This window comes from Notothenia rossii, assembly GCF_949606895.1.
Source record: "Notothenia rossii genome assembly, chromosome: 8".
Taxonomy (NCBI): domain Eukaryota; kingdom Metazoa; phylum Chordata; class Actinopteri; order Perciformes; family Nototheniidae; genus Notothenia; species Notothenia rossii.
The window spans coordinates 18,288,399-18,305,275 of record NC_136906.1 but is presented as its reverse complement, the minus strand read 5'-3'; the positions used below and the strand labels follow the sequence as shown (position 1 = coordinate 18,305,275).

General features: G+C 41.3%; 2 protein-coding genes across 4 annotated transcripts in view; one reads left to right on the top strand and one right to left on the bottom strand.

Annotated features, from left to right (window-relative positions):
* tbcd (tubulin folding cofactor D) overlaps window positions 1-16,877 on the top strand; it is a 30,293-nt gene that overhangs the window by 374 nt on the left and 13,042 nt on the right. For 2 of the 3 annotated variants that reach the window (XM_079644848.1, XM_079644846.1), the window contains exons 2-15: window positions 1,053-1,231; window positions 1,322-1,372; window positions 1,456-1,553; window positions 1,770-1,871; window positions 2,013-2,159; window positions 3,188-3,243; window positions 4,612-4,744; window positions 5,546-5,591; window positions 8,449-8,581; window positions 8,821-8,954; window positions 9,034-9,094; window positions 9,228-9,302; window positions 9,486-9,580; window positions 14,903-15,059. In XM_079644848.1, coding sequence (XP_079500974.1) covers window positions 1,054-1,231; window positions 1,322-1,372; window positions 1,456-1,553; window positions 1,770-1,871; window positions 2,013-2,159; window positions 3,188-3,243; window positions 4,612-4,744; window positions 5,546-5,591; window positions 8,449-8,581; window positions 8,821-8,954; window positions 9,034-9,094; window positions 9,228-9,302; window positions 9,486-9,580; window positions 14,903-15,059 — 1,466 coding nt within the window. In that variant the 5' untranslated portion in view covers window position 1,053. Of the gene's footprint in view, window positions 1-327; window positions 767-1,052; window positions 1,232-1,321; window positions 1,373-1,455; window positions 1,554-1,769; window positions 1,872-2,012; window positions 2,160-3,187; window positions 3,244-4,611; window positions 4,745-5,545; window positions 5,592-8,448; window positions 8,582-8,820; window positions 8,955-9,033; window positions 9,095-9,227; window positions 9,303-9,485; window positions 9,581-14,902; window positions 15,060-16,877 lie in introns of those variants that run through there. The other variant, XM_079644847.1, reaches the window with a different exon arrangement.
* On the bottom strand, window positions 10,072-13,852 carry znf750 (zinc finger protein 750). Its single transcript, XM_079644858.1, has 3 exons — window positions 13,707-13,852; window positions 10,994-12,279; window positions 10,072-10,879 (listed from the first exon to the last, which is right to left on the bottom strand). Exons 1-3 carry the CDS (start codon window positions 13,779-13,781, stop codon window positions 10,336-10,338), a joined length of 1,905 nt encoding a protein of 634 aa, XP_079500984.1. The 5' UTR covers window positions 13,782-13,852; the 3' UTR covers window positions 10,072-10,335.

Below are 16,877 nucleotides of genomic sequence, written 5' to 3'. Positions count from 1 at the left end.
ATATATATATATATATATATATATATATATATATATATATATATATATATATATATATATATATATAATAACACTTTTGCCTTATCAGAATGAAATCCCATTTATATTATTTAAGCTTTTAAATGTTTTGTTGTGCCTACTGTGTCACTGTTGACAGAACTTGAGAAATGAGGAAAAAAAGCCTATGGATACACCTGTTATTTGTTCATAAAATGTGTATATAGGTTCATGCTACCTCAATCAAACTTTCACAGTATCATAGTGACATCCCATGTATATATTTCCAGCTTTCAAATGGTTTCGTTGTGTACGTTTGTGTTACCTATATGAAAAATAATATCATTTTCAAAATCTGTTTTTACGTTATTTTGGGATTTTGGGTCCAAAATGTTCACATAGTGTCTCAAAATGAAATAAATAACTATCAGGTTATATAGGTAAGGTTGTCCTTAAAAAAAAAGATATCAAACATTGACATGCCAAAAATGTCTTAATGGGGTTTAGTAAGACAAATCAGAAGTATGCGAAAACGGCCAAATTAGCCCAGGACTCCAAAGGGTTAAAACGTTTCCCCCTTATAACACGGCTTGGCGACCGGCTGTATCAGAGGAAAAGTAATACACTTCCTCAAGAAGACCACAAAGGGCAAGAACAATGACGTTTCTACACCGATGAGAGGCAGCAATACACCAACGTGTGTCTACTCTGCCGGAAATAAACCAAAGAAGAAGCATTTCTGGGGCGGGGCGCGAGTTTGACTCCCATGGTTTGACTGCGTACATCACAACAGAAGAGCTGAAGACTAATGACTGGGTTTAGTTTAAAGCTATTAAATTCATTTTTTGTGTAGTCTTTTTTCACACCATTACTGGCTATCCAAGTCCGTGTCGTAGCTATTTGAGTTCAATACATTACATCGTTTCTCAAGCAATTGTGTTTGTTTTTGTTACGTTTGCTTGTGTTGAATGCTAATAGTAGCTAGCTAAGAACCATAGGTTAGAACCGTTATAACGCTAACTTTAGCCTCTGCATCAACGTGAGAACTCTGACAGGATGGCCTCATCGGAGACAGACAGTGGGTGTCCCGGTGTTGAAGAAGGAGAGTCTTTTGTAAAACTGTGCGTGTTGGAGGGCTTCAGTGAGAGCAGCGAGACCAAAGCTCTCATTGCCAGCCTGCCTGAGGTCCACGGGGACAGGGTGACAAGCGAGCGCGCCACAGAGAAGTTCTTAGGTGAGACAGGCATCCACAGACAACATGAAGCACAGCATGTCATTTTAACCGTGGCTTGTTTGCAATTCATCACACTGTTTCCTCCTACAGTGACAATGGACAGATACCAAGAGCAGCCTCATCTCCTGGACCCTCACTTGGGTAACGTGCACTGTGATGACAGCACACACACAATCTATATAGAAGAATAGGTTTATGATAACACATTTCAAACTTGGTTTCAGAATGGATGGTTAACATGATGCTGGAGTTTGTGAGGAGTGATACGTCCCCGCCTTCATTAGTTCATTTGAGTTTCAAGTTTCTCTACATCATCTGTAAGGTCAGTCTAACAAAGTGTTCACATTGGCGGTGTCTTCACTACTATGTCAATGAAAACCCACCAGACTGCACTAAAGAGAATAATATAAACAGAATTGTGTTTATTGTTTGAATTAAAAGGCTGAATTGTGTCATTTGTTTGCAAAATCTGCTATCAGACATGGTTTTATATATATGACATTCATGGCAATTGCGTAATGTATTGTTTTCTTGGCAGGTCAGAGGCTATAAAATCTTCATGCAGCTTTTGCCCCATGAAGTGGCAGATGTCCATCCAGTACTGGACCTGCTGTCCAGGCAGGATCCCAAAGACACTGGGGTAACACTGATATTATTTCTCTTGGGGAATTTTACAACCACACCTCTCTGCATTGACCTCCTATTTGGTTGAATGTATAATCTTTTTGTTGTTGGCTTTATCAACTATTTAACATTAGTGTGTTTTCCATACTTTTTCCAGACTTGGGAAACTCGCTACATGTTGTTGTTGTGGCTTTCCATGACCTGCCTCATACCCTTTGACCTTTGTCGTCTGGATGGTCACCTGGATTCAGACGGCGGCAAGGCCAAAGAGTCCACCATGGACCGTATTCTAGCTATTGCAAAGGCAAGTAAAGTATAGCAAATGATTTTGGTGTTGTTTAGCAGTTTTTTCTAAGAGATATAGATCTGTATCAGTGTGCAATATCAGGGCGTACCTCAATGTGGGCGGAGCTCTACGTTTGACTCAGTCACCCTCGTTGGGGCTCACCCCAAATTGCAAACTTAACCAAAGGCACCATCTGCTGGCGATGCGTGCAACACATTCACACATGCCATTACGGCACAAAGGTATCATATCATACATTATATTATTATAACATCAACAACTAGCTAGTGTGCTGGACTGGCAATCTGTCATACCGGGCACTTTCCCGGTGGGCAGACACAACTTAAAGACGCCCGTTCAGGTAGACCTGCCAATTGTTTTCATATTTTTTGTTAATTTATGCTGACCTGGCCAAATCACATAATCTGTCACCTCCCCTTTGGGCTCCGTGCGTCATCATTAAATTGTGCATCGACAAAAGGTTTGAGTGAGAAATCAAGAAGTCAAAGCGTAAAGGAGGCGCAGAGAAACTGCGGGCGAAGAAAAAGACGGCCCTTCAGGCAGATGCTGCCGATTGTGTAAAAATGACAGACATGTTTGCTGCAGGTGCAGGGCCATCTACAGCTGGACGCTGTTGGTGGTGAGGAGAATGAGAATAGGGAGAGAGAGAGAGAGAGAGAGAGTAAGCTGAAGTTAAGAAAATAGGTTGGCCACCTGGCTCAACAACATGTTGTGAGAGGTGACGAGGTTATGATACTCTATCATTTGGGACCCCATTAATATCCCTTGATGAAGCACTTTCTAATAAGACAAATCTTAAAAGACAATCATTTGGTAACAGCTAGTAAGCTGGCTCTTTAGGGTTTTTCCTTATGAGCTAAAAGCTAGTATTTAATACAAAATGATGAAAATAAACAAAGTCAATCTTTCAAGAAGCTCTACATCTCTGTGAGTGATGACGCTGTTGCGATTGTGATGTGGCGGATCTAGTGTTAAGAATGTTATCATCTTGTGCAGTCATGTTTTCATACCGTATTCTTTTCCAGTCCTATCTCCTGGTCTCTGACAGCTCCAGAGATGCAGCGTGTGTACTAGTATCAAAGTAAGTGCTCAACCCCCTCCTATTAACGATAACCTTGTATTTAGATTTTGTGGTTTTATTCAAATTTGTATTACCTTTGAACAAATTGAATAATAATGCTCCTTACAAAAGAAAAGTTCAAGTCTTTCAATTCAGCAGTTTTTTGTTGTTGTTTAAAAGTCACATTTATTTTCAATAGCTTCCATATCATGCGGCCCAATGACTCCTCAATGCAGCATTGTGTTATTATTACTACACAAGAGTGGGACACACCTCTTTGATATGATTTTAGACCACCTTCTATTTTACAACTATTTTTTTGTAAAAAAATCTGCAGTTTGTCATGAAAACTGTTGGATTTAAAAAAAAAAAAAAAAACTTCAATATACGTACGTGGCCAAATACATATGATGTAATTTTTCCACGGGGCGAAGATGGTCAATGTATTAAACAGGTGAATGCTTTCAGCAGTCCTTACTACATACAAAAGCTAGTATACTGCGCAGGCCAATATTTAGTTAAAAATGATATGTTATGCCACTGTTTAGGTCATTTTGAATGTTGGGTTTATAATAGAATATGTCTACATGCTGCAATGTTCAAAAAAGCCTTAATTATTCTAATACTATCTGCCTGAATATAGTTGTCTCTTTAAGGCCCTGTCAGCGAAACAAATGACAACAAACCAGTGTTATCAAGTGTGGAGAGAGAAACTGATCACACAGAACTTTGGGTGTATTTCACGACAAAGTCCTTGTAAATTCATAATCATGTACAAATAGCAAATAAGTGTCACAGGATAGACTTCGGACTGCAAGAGAACTGCATCAGTGTCACTAATGTCTCAGTCATTGTGTCTGTGAATCCAGACGGCTGTAAGTAACTGACTAACCCTCTCCTGCTGGCAGCTCTTACACTTATTACATATCATTTAGTCTTGGACAACAAAGAAACTGAGCAGGTTTTCTTAGACTTGCTGTGTGATGAGAGTCTTCAACTCAGATAAATGGATGTAGCCATCCACCTCCATGTTTTTTCTTTTACTTCATGTTTACAATTGCCATGAAGTGTACATAAACCAAAAGCTTTTAAAAAAAAAAACACATCAACATTCCTGTTGTTTTTTAAATAAAAACATCTTGTTGCATACATGGTGAACATACACAATGTCTACTGTGTGCCTATTAGGAAAGCCTGTGTCAACCATGACCAAAAACTGGTGTTATTATTAAAAAAAGACAAGGTACAATATAGAGTTATTAGGTCATTAACTGTAATTAGTTTTCCAGTCGATAGAGGGCATTGTTGTTCTTTCCTCGTCTTCACTGGTGTCTGCATTTGTTTACCCACAAGAGACCTTTTTTTTGTCTTATGTACGTGACTGTACAGGTTCATCACACGCCCTGATGTCAAAATGAAGCGCCTTGGAGACTTTTTGGACTATAGCCTGACTACCATAACCCAAACGAATGACCTGTCACCGTTAGACGTTGGTATGCTGGATGGTGCCCTGCAGTCTCTGGTAAACACACACTCCCCTATCCCACTCAAACCTGCATGTATTCATGACTGCCTGTGTGTGTATAAAAAGCCAGTGTAATCTGTGTTCACCGCTGTATTAAAGCCTGCAGGTGATAGTTTACAAGAGCTGACATGACTGGTATGCCTCACACAATGCCTCATGTGGTTTTGGCAGGTGTGTTAATGCACCTGCTGCGTGTGTGTGATCTGCTTTTTCAAGTCACCTGCGTCAGTTGTATCCGCTGCTTTAAGCTAAACGGTTCTTTATCAAATGACAACAACATTGAGGGGACTTTGAACGGAAAACTTTGAATGAACCCCTTTTCCACTGGAAGACTCTTAGATACACCTGTTCTCACTATAACTCTTTATCAATCACTTCCTGTCAACTTAGGTAAAGTTATGGAGCCCTCAAGCAAGAACATTACATTCATAATCTTGGCAAATAAACTTGCATGACATGTTTTAGAAAGAGTGTGTTTGTAGTTACTCTGTGATGTGAACCTGCTCCCTGCCTATGTGGTGCTTAGGGCGTTTAAAACTGGCTGGTGTGTTCAGTCAACAAGCTTCGGGACCCTTGCTTGTTTGTTTGTGTTTGTAGATTCAGCGTAAAGTGCTGCAAAGAATCAAGACATTCTAAAAAAATAAAAAACTTGCACGCATTGGTTTTTGAGATAATAATAATAATGTTTGTTTTTGTCAGTGCAACAATCATTGCGTGATGCTGCAAGTGTTAGTCCAATCATGGTTCCCCTTCAGTATATCTGGAATTGATTTGGTCATCTTTTTAATGTCCACCTAGGGGAAGCTTTTCAAACATGGAAAAAGAGATGACCTCCTGCAGTATGGTAGGTTTTCTTTCCCCTGTTAATACATTCAGCAAGTAATGAATTCTGAACTGAGTTATTGAAGCATTGTTGCATTTGTAGCTTTTCAGGGCTCGACATTATAATTGGCCGGCTGGCCCGGAAGCACTATTTAAACACCCCGGGCCAGCATAACGTACTTTCCACTTGCCCGCTTGGGCCACTAAAAATATTGTTTAAAAAAAAATGTTTCCTGTGGTATTGGTATTTTGACTATCAATTTAGTTAAATTGTTTCGTTTATCAACGCTACAACATAGCGTTTCGTGAGTCGCTTGTCATTGTTGGGTGAAAAGCAAACCGCTGTTTGCTGCGGGGCGCAGCGCGAGCAGGCTCCCGTGAGCGGGAGCGCGCTCTTTCACTACAGACTATCGCGCTACCTAACCATTCGCCAAAATGTTTTTAATACCAGCGGTAACCGGCCAAGCGCCGGGCAAAAAACAATCTTCAAATAAAAGAAAGTCACCCGAGGAGTTCAAGGAGAGTCACAGGGAGCATGAGAAGAAGAGGGAGAGAAAGTTTCAGCCAGCTTGATCGATGGAGTTGGCTTCTAGTGGTGCAGTGACGCGTCCTAAAACCCTTTTATAATCTATCGATTAGATTTATGATTCGAAAATTATAAAAGTAGGGTAGACATGTGGAGATTATCCGGCAGAACAAAACCTGCATTTATCAAACAGGTTTGTTTTCCACAGACTTTATTTCCAGCTATTTTCCAAAACCCTGTGGAGAAATCCCATTGCTTTTTTGTCGAGGGAACCAGCAGCTTACTTCCTGGTTTTATGACGCGTCACTGCACCTCTCAATATGATGCCAATATAAACAAGGTCTTCTGTCAGCTCTTTACATCAATGCCGACCTATGCTGACAAGTAAGTGAAGAGTAGAAAATATAAAAGGTATTGGCTATAGGGAAATGTCCCAGCAGTTTAGGAGAATGAAGGTTCTAATCTAATCTGCTACATAGCCATTAGATTTCTAACTCCTAATGACGGCAGAAAGCGCATTATACAAATAATAATACTCATAATAATAGCAGAAATGTTTTAACAATGACCACAATATAATTATTTTAATAACCCAAATATGATCAATTGAGGAAAGTGAGGAAGAACTGAGTATTAAAATGTTGTAGTACAAGTAGTAATGTAGTTAGCATAAATTACTATTGCAACAAATGTGTTAATTTTCTTCATTATTAGTCGATTTTTTTTGGACGAATGCTCCGGGCCAGTGGTTACAATGGTGGGGCCAGTGATAATATAATTCCACCGGCCCGGAGAGCCAGTGGCATTTTACCCTTAATGTCTACCCCTGCTTTTGGTCAGTTTTGCTTGTGGTAATATCACTATTTGTTGTTACAGATCATTATCTAAATGTCCTTTGCCAAAGGGGTGATATTTGAATGCAGGATAATTTCATTTTAGTATGAAAACAGAGCATTTCCATACATAATATATAAGCTTTCCAATGCATATTTCTAACTCTTAGGTAGAGACTGTTCAGTTATAGCTGACATGCGAACCTGGTCAAAAGCAGTTGGGTTGTTAAGTTACCTGGAAATAGGTGGTAACATTCAAAATGTTGTCAAAATCACAACATAGCCTCCTACAACTTATGTCATCGCAGAAGTCACAATACTTGTTAAAGGGAACTGTGTGTCTTAAGAAAACAGTCTTTGTTTGGTACAAATCCTCTCAAAAATCATAATGTCAAAATGATTTGCAAATCTTTTACAAAATGCAACTTCAAGCAATTTGATGTCTTTACAAATTCTTCTGTCCTACCTGTGATAAAAAACACTGTTAATATGAATAATTCAGAGTTGTCAGCATAATGACATGAGTCACATTCATCTGTTTTTGCCTCTAGCGGGATCATACTTGCCAACCTTGAGACCTCAGAAATCGGGAGCATTTCAAAACCACCGCGGGGGGGTCGGGTGCTAGTGGATCGCTTATTGTAGTTGTAAGTGCACTGTCTTGATGGAGCATATGTTTGAGCTGGACCTGTATTTCACAGGAAAGGAGTGAGCAGAGGGTAGAGTTGTCGATTCTTGTTCAGTTTTCTGTGACTATCTGCCTCACCCTCTCAGACTTTCAGTTGCGCGTGCTACTTAAGAGACGCGCTACCATGGAAACCAAACAATGGTGTAGCTGTATTAAAGTCAGAGTGGAAACAGTCGTGAGTAAATCTGATTTTGTCAGAAATCGGGAGAAATGCGGGAGAAATATGACCCCGGGAGGAAACCGGGAGAGGGCTATGAAATCGGGAGTCTTCCGCGAAGATCGGGAGGGTTGGCGAGCGGGATACCTTTTTAAAAATATCAAATGTATGTACTGTTGGGGAAATATTTTCCAAGGTCCATAAATTTGACCCAGTTTATCAGTTCAAACTGTCCTGACTGAGCACACGCACCTGTAACCTTGGCTGCTGTGCTCTCAGTGTTCTGTCTCCCTGCTCCTGCCTGTTGGCGTCAGCTGATAGAGGTGTTATGATTCTATCTTGTTATGCAGCATGTTGATTATTCTCTCTGAACTAGCTAAATACATGGGTCTGGGGTAGAGATCTTCAGAATTGACGTGGCAACTCTACCGTGGAGTCAGAACCTCTGGCTCTTGGACTTGTTTTGTGAATTCTCCGGCCGAAGCTCCTAAATAAACCATCAGTGTTTGACATCAAAGCTCCTTCTTTTCCCGTGTCTCCTTCATGAGTCGGTGACTCCCACTGCATTGCTACGCAGAAGCAAACATGTACATATATATATAATGTATTCCTTAGTATATTAATCAATGTATTTCTTATAAAAGTGTTGACACTTGATGTCTTTATTGGTTTCAGCTCCTATAATAATGCAGTGTCTGGAGAAGAAACATCTTTCAGAGAGCAACCAGGCCAAGCTGCGGAAGCAGGGCGTCAAACTCACCCAGAGGCTCGGCCTCACCTTCCTGAAGCCACGTCTGGCTGCTTGGAGGTCAGTCAGAAGAACAGCTAATTATATCCAACATTATGAAAACTTCACAATCTTTATCTGTCCAACACATCGATACAGAATTCCAATATGTATGTGTACAGAATATCTTGTTAAACCTTAAGCATGCATAACAGCAATTGAAATAATATTGTTAATAACTAAACAATCCAGTTATGGGTCTTTTGTAGCACCAAGTTAAGTACCTTTTTAAAGAAGGTTTATATCCATGTTTTCTTCAGGTACCAGAGAGGCAACCGCTCCCTCGCAGCAAACCTGTCCGCCTCCCAATCTGCCACTGCTGCCACTCCTGAAGTGGAGATAGAAGAACTGGAGGAAGACTATGATATTCCTGAGGAAGTGGAGACGGTTATTGGTCAGTTTCAGGCTCCAAAGTGTTTTATTGCACTGCCTCTGCACAGGAAATCCAATCTGAATCATATTTCTCTTTACAGAGTATCTGCTGGTGGGACTGAAAGATAAGGAAACAATTGTGCGCTGGTCGGCAGCAAAGGGGTAACAATCTGTTCCATCTTTGAATGAAAAGTTGTCCTTGCTTTTAGTTTTAGTTTTTATTTGTATTAAAAAACATCTCTGTGCCAAAGAGTTTCAGCATTGCAATAATTATCCTTTTCATTCACTCCTTCAGAATTGGGAGGGTGACTGGGAGGCTTCCCAAGGAGCTGGCAGATGAGGTGGTTGGATCAGTGCTGGACTGCTTCAGGTAGGCTCCTGCTGGGGGCACATTGGCTCTCCATCAGTCACACGATGCCATCCATCATTTCTTTATATGTTTATTTATTTTTTCTCAAAGTACAGTACCTGTCACATAGGGACCCATTTTCATGCTCCTTGAACTAATAAAGTTTATACTTTGAGTTTGTAATGTTGTGTTGTGTGTTTCCAGTTTCCAGGAAACGGACAATGCTTGGCATGGAGGCTGCCTGGCACTGGCAGAGCTCGGCAGGAGAGGCCTGCTGCTGCCTTCCAGGCTTACTGATGGTATGTGACAACATCTAACACTGACACTGTTATCCTAAGATACTCTTACAGGACTGTTGTGCGCTGGTAGTGCTGCACGGAAAAGTTGGAAGCTTCAGAGTAGTATAACATCGACATTCAGAATCTTTATCAACATCTGAATGATTACTATAAAATATATTTGTATTCTGTTTGAAACTTAAAATGAATTTACAATATTGCTGCCGAATTTCAGATAGAAAGTAGGCTACATTAAATTATTATTAGTTTTATACTTTTAGGCGAAAGATTTCAGTGGTGGGTGCATAGTAGTGATTCAAGTTTGGGTAAGCTTACTAGAAAAAACACTCACTCGCATCAGAGCTCAGTCCACCACATAGTTATGTTGATGAAACTACCAAGTTAAATATATTGTTTTGATAAAGAAATGTTTTTACTCTTGTTATTCGATTAAGCACTTTATTCAAAAGAAGGATTTTCTTGCAGTCTGTTTTCATTTAATAACGACACCATAAAATATGACTTCTTTATTTATTCAACATATTGACCTTTACAGTACATCCCCACATTTCATTGTCAAATTATCAACATTGCAAAGAATGTCCAGGTTTAAATATAAACAGCCCTTATAAAAGTGTAGTTTTATATATACAATATATGCAAATAATCTTTACATTTAATTTTAATGTTGAACTTGTGGCATTGCAATATACATTTTATACATGTTCAATAATTTGATCTTTGTCAGTTGATGCTTGTATGATAAGAGTCAGAGTTCAGCAGCAGCGAGGCCTCCTCCTGAGAGCCCGCCCTGATGCTTTTGCCCTCTTGGTGGCTTTATGGCACTTGCTCTCAGCCTGGCTGCTGTTTGCTCTTTTCTTGCTTGTTGTTTTAGCCTCAGTCATGTGTTTGCTTTTCTTTGGCGAGCAAGAGCTGTCTGAGTCCTCTGAGGGCCTTTCTGTAGTGCTGAATTTGGATGAGGAGGCAACAGAGCTAGCAATGGCTAGTTGACACAGTGCCAGTGCTGCAGTCTGCCTCTGGTCACATGGTTCTTCGTCCAGATCAGTGTCTGGCCTCTGCTGGAGATCTTCAGAAGTGCTCGGGGCAGAGATGGGAACAGGACTGCTATAAGAAGCTCGTAGGCTGAGGTTCAGAGGTAACTCTTCCCCCTTTAGTGTCTGATTGTCTGACCACCTCAATCTGTGGTCTGTAGGCTCTTTGTCCTGGTTCCTCGTTGAGAGGTTGAGGGGGGCCAGGTCTTCTCTGTTGTCCTCGTCATCTTGGTGCGGTGTAGAGGAATATCTGCTGCTCTCAGCTAATCTGAAAGAGACCAGAGAAAATAAAGAATGGAAGGACTGACTACCATACATTACCACATTTAAAGAACAATAAACTGTTGCCCAATCACACAAAGAAAGACAGAGGTGTACATACCCTCCATCCACATGAAGGTGTTTCAACGGCAGTAATCTTTCTGCAGACTCTTCGTGCCGTTGGTCACAGTTGAAGGGTTGCACGGCTGTAGCTGTTGGTCCTAGTCGGGTTGTTGTCTGTGAGTCTCCCTTGTTGGTGTAATGTGGGGCCTCTGCGTCTCTCTGGATGTTGTGTGCGTGACAAGGCCTGTCGGGGGACCCCAAGGCTGAACAGCCCTCTTTAGGACTCAGCCTTGTTTCCTTGTCTCCCCTTTGCCCGTGGCTGCTCCCCTCTTCTGTAGATGTGTTGAGGATGTTGGTAGTGTGCTGTGAATGCATGTATAAATCATAATCCTTAGGTCCTGAGGGTGGGCCATACAGATCCAAAGGACGATATCTTGATTCCCTTATCTGCATGGGGAGCTCATGGGGTCTGTACAGAGTATAATGCAGAGGGGGGCCCGGGTGAATAGGGAGGCAGTATCTGTTTAGGTACGAGGGAAAGAGAGAAGTGTAATGTGGGGCAATAGGTTGTGGAACCACAGGCCTTTGGGGATTGATCAACTCTGGCCGGAAAGAAGAAGAATGTGGCTCACTCGCAGGGTGGTTAGCTGGGAGGTAGTATGGAGGATACAGGGGCCGGTCATGAAGGAGATAAGGAGAGTATTCAGGAACCATGGGAGGGGGGAATGGTTTTAGGGGAATGGAGGGTGAAAGCGTACCCCATGGGAAGCCTGGGTGGCTGAAAGTGGGAGCAGCAGCTTGTGAGTCCTCTGACTGTGGCACAGACGACTCGAAGGCTTCTGCTCCGTCACTTTTGGGTGTGACGGGGGAGAAGGCAGAAGGGCGTGGCAGAGACATGCCCTCAGCGCTCTCCTTGTTCCCTCCGTCTGTTTCTGTATTTGATATTGTCCCACCCTGGTTTTCCTTATTGACCGCACTGTCACACCCGACCTCTACTTCTTCTGTGTCTGTGTTCTCAGCCTTTTTCTCATGCTCCTGTTTCTCAGGACTATTGTTCTCAGCTGCTGTCCCGGGGCTTGGGCAGTCCTTAGATTTGGCCGGGACTCCCTTTACTACAGCCTTGACCTGTCGGGCTGTCTGTCCATTTTTCTGCGACATCAGGGAGATGGAGTTTTTACACAAGTTGTATTTCATGTGGTTGAAGAGATGGGACTTTTCGTTGCAGGTGAAGGGACACTGGAAACACTGGTACTTGTAAGGCTTGCCTAGCGGTCGGGGAATGTAGTGGGGCCTTTTTGGCTTCCGTTCGTGAGCAGTCTCCATCTTTATTCTAACGGCTGTTATCTGATAGGAAAGATAAACGCATTACAGTGAAGAAATTAGTAGAAGTTCAGGTTTTTAAAGGCTCCTCTAGTCACATAAGCTGCTAGGGAGTCTGAAAAGAATCTCATGAATCATTGCAGCTTTTGTAGCAGATTCTCACTGAGCTGACTGCCATCCGGCTGTAGGAGTCGTTTGACTGGTTCAGGTGGGGAGTTTATCTCTTTGGAACGTTTTTCTCTCTGTTTCCTTAACTGCTTGCGCCAACACAAATCTCTATCTGCACAAAACGCTGCACCCTCAGGCTAATGTATTTCTACAACTATTACTTCACAGTGGACTGGACCCCAAAGATTAATAATTAAATATGAAAACTCGTCCACTGTGGGCAAAAGTGTACCGACCTTTTTTGCAGTATGGTTTTGGTTCATTGACGGCGGCTTACTGACACCTCTACAGTACCTGCCTGTTCACCTCACTATTTGTTTTGATATCACTGATTCGTCCTGTATTGTTAGAGCTGCTAAAGCACCAGGCAGGCAGGTGTTGGGCAGACCTGGTGCTTACTAACGCAGACCTCAAGGGCATGCCAAGACTTGATTTCCTCTATCAACCCAAATATACTCTTTGCTGTCGGCGTGGGAACCACAAGCCACCTGCTTCCCATGACTACACCTGCGGGATGCACTCGATTCCCAAATCATCCTTTCATGAGCTCACTAGCGCTGTAGATGCATGAGAATGAGCTGTTCTTTAACAGTTGTAGCAAGCCTTTTCAAGGAAATAACAGTGAAGTAAACTGGATCTGAAACACTGCAGGCTCGCCTTCAATGAAACATCACCTAAAGCTGTGAGTTAAGTGTTGCTGGGTGCCGCGTCGAGGAACCTGCTTGTCATGCGCTGTCGCAAGAAGTTGTCACTCAAGTTTCTGTCCAACTGTTGTAGCATGCAAAGCCACTCCTTTCTTAAGAACTCAATTCATTTGAAAATCCATTTTTAACAGCGTATGATTCTCACTTTGAAAATATTAAGCCAGGAACCTTTTATTATTCTTTCATAAACATATTTTATTGGTTGTTTTGAGCTCAGATGATGATTTTCTTTTTTCACTGAGTCTGTTTTTAATTTTAAAAAGTAGTTAATCCAACTAATTCATCTTCCAAAGTATATTTAACTTATTGAGAGGTCTGCAGAGACCAGGTACTTTAAGCATTTCCTCTTCATCAGTCATTACAGTTCAAGTTAGAGCTCATTGAAATCAATAGATAACAGGTGCATACGTAGCTTATAGCTTCCCTTAATATTACAAACTACATACTAGTCAATAGTACTTTTTTTAAATAGACATGTCCTATAACACAGAACTAAAAAGGCTTTGGCCAACTGCTTCGAATGTAACTCAATGCAGCTTCCTTTTTAATTAATGGAGAATTTAAATAAGCTCAAATTACCTGCTCTGGTTGTAGCAACAGTGTCGTCTCAGTGTTCAGCCTGCAGAGAGCCGCTCCACCGTCCGCAGCCAGCATTAGTCAGGATGTCTCTCCTATATGTGCTAAAAGTTCAGAGTATGTGTGTGATGAAGCATGTGTGTGCTGTTCTTGTTAATGTTAGTTGTGTGGTGAGTTTCTCTCTCTAAGATGTTGTCTCACCAGTGGGCGGGGCTTCAGCTCCAACAGCAGGGCCCTCAGGCAACACCGATGTACCAGATATTAGTCCAGCCTCGAGCGATGATTTACATGATGGGGTGGGGCGGGGGCTCTCACTCCTTCGACCTCTTAAGTGCCTTATCTCTGTCTTTTGTGGAAATGACCACACAGGCATCATTTCTGTCAATAACGTGTTATGCTCGACACATGTAGATAAACTTTAGCTGAACTTGGTCAATTAGAGCAGTGTTCAAAGAAGTGTTACACATCTAAAACTTAACTGAGATGACTTTATTACTAACCACTTATTATATATACCACTGATTATAATTGACCCCTTTTATTTCAGACTTTCACTCCATTATTTGCTCAAGCTAAAATGTGTTCATGCGGAAAGGGAACAAACATAAAACCAGTTGAACACAAACCCTACATGGGTTGAGATGTATCGGGCTGAACACTAATAGGAACCGGGTGCCATGCTTCACAATTGAAATAGTAACACCAATGGCTAAAAAGATGGCCAAGTTTTTATAACCTGTCCGCCAGAATTGAATCTCTGTGATTGGAGAACTGGACTGCCTGCTGCTCCAATCAGGCTCCCTCAGAAGCTAACCAGGAAGTGGGATGGGTATGGGTATGGGTATGGGTATGGGTATGGGTATCAGCTTCAAGTGGCCCATCTCACTTCAGGAACCACACTTCCTACTTAGCATAAATCAAACCAAATAGGTTATAAATATGCAAAGTGCCAGTACTGGCTGTATCATCAGGAGAGAAAAAAAGACTTCATCTTTAGTAAATAAATTGAGCACACATCATCCATAATGCAGCTCGTTGTTACTGGTTTCAGTCCAATGATTTGGATTAATCAATGATGTTTAAATTGTGACATGAACTCACCACAAAGATTGCAAACAGTATATGTAATAGGTTTTTGACATTTGTATTTTTTATTCTTAAATTCAAACCACGTTTCTGTTTCTGTTGTCTACTTGCAGTTGTGCCACTCATTGTCAAATCCCTGACCTACGAGGAAAAGCGAGGAGCGTGCAGCGTGGGTTCCAATGTGCGAGACGCTGCCTGCTACGTGTGCTGGTCCTTCGCCCGGGCTTATGAACCCAAGGAGCTCGAGCCTTATGTGACTCAGATTTCCAGGTAACCTCCCTCTCCTTGCTATGAAAACTTCCCAGGTATAAAACCACACCAATGACATATTTAGATCCGTCAAGTTCACCCTTTTCGGGACATGAAGGTGAAACGTGTGATGAAAAAGTGGCTGAAATGAATATTAATACTGATTTCATTCATTGCTGCTGCTGTTGGTTTATAGTGCAAACACATTTCCTCCTTATGTATGTTTTGTCACCTATATTTTTAGAGCATTATTCACATTAGCATAACACAGGTACAGGTATTTATACATGCAAATGATCCCATAACTGGGAGTTGCAGCCCACAAAGAGCTTTTTACATTAAGCCTACTATCAGGGGAAACACATCAACATGTACATACTGTGAATGTGTTCCTAATCTGTATTTCAAAACTGCTAAAATCAACAGGAGCGAGAGAAACGTTTTGTAAGTCAGTGAGATTTCAATAGGTTGCACTTGATTTTAAATTAACTTGTCATTTTGAATTGCCAAGAAGCTGCATAGTTTGCCTCTGAGCAGTTACTTACTGCTTCATGAAACCAGTTTTCAGTGGCACATCAATCATACATGTCCCCACACAACCAGCAGATATATGGGTGTGCTACTTTCAGGCCTGCATATTGAATTAGGCTTATTTTCACAAGCAAGTGAAGTGGTTAACACAATTGTCTGAATGTAATTAATAGAAAAGGTTTTCTTCAATGACATTCATTTTGAGATGCTTACATTTCCTTGTTTACATTTTCTCTTTCTACAAAACTGTTACTGCTGCCAAACCCTACCGTTGATCACCCTGTGGCTCAGTGTCAGCTGTTCTTTTGTTCCCTTTCTCCCTGTCTGGCTCTGTAATAATATACCAAATGATTTCATAGAGCCCCAATACTGGACTAAATCCAAGGTCTCCATGTTGTGAAAGTAAGATGTGAACTAAGTCAGGGGTAAAGACAATATTGTTTAAGTTTAGAAGGGAGTGTTTTTTAGTCTACAGTAAGTGTGGTGACTGCATGATTACGTTGTTTTAAAAATGTGTTGGAAAAAACACAGTTGCATAAAATGGGAAGTGAGCTTTGGAGTAAACAGTACAGTATTGCCCTATTTGCACATTCAGCCACTTATTCATGATATTAGATAGCTGCAAGACTATTGCGTAAAAGTGACCAGGTTGCTTTTATCAGACATGAGACAGACAGGTTCAATTGCCAGTCTTGTCTGAGATCTGACTCAGTCATTTTAGTTTTTTATCAGGGTCGAAAAACATATTTAAACATATTTTGGTCTATGCTATAATGAAAAATATCTAACAACTTATTTTCCCAGGATTTGTGCATAAGAAATGCTGACTAACGTAACAATTAGTAAATTATAAAAGAGTGTATAGAAACTAAGGTGCAACATCATCCAGTGACGTACGCTCAGTCTTAGTCAACAGTAACGGTTTGCGTCCTCCTTGATCTCTCTTCTCTCAGTCTGCGTGTATGAACCTGCGGCCTCTGACTGTGCAGACCAGCTCTGCAGTGTCAGTTTGAACCCCTGCGACTACCAATATCATCAGCAGTCGTGACAACACCCTCCCTTTCCTTAGCCTACAGGATTGCCAGGTTTCGCCTGCTGCTGTAGGTTTCGGTCGCCGTTTGGCAGCAGAGCTCAGACAAGCTGGTTCCTGCTCTGTTCATCACAGCTTTATGACATTATCAGAAAACACACTTTTTAGATTGTGTGACTTTGGGGCACATGCACAAACCTTTGTATTTGTTTCACAGTTCAAATCAACTGTATATCTTAATTGTAGTAGCCATACTTATAATTCATCGTATCCTTTCC

Excerpts from the sequence above, each read along its gene's own strand:
- znf750 (XM_079644858.1), bottom strand. The coding sequence starts at position 13,781 with ATGCTGGCTGCGGACGGTGGAGCGGCTCTCTGCAGGCTGAACACTGAG. Across the intron at positions 12,280-13,706 it reads TGTTGCTACAACCAGAGCAG|ATAACAGCCGTTAGAATAAA; the intron begins GTAATTTGAGCT and ends CTTTCCTATCAG. Across the intron at positions 10,880-10,993 it reads CACCTTCATGTGGATGGAGG|ATTAGCTGAGAGCAGCAGAT; the intron begins GTATGTACACCT and ends GGTCTCTTTCAG.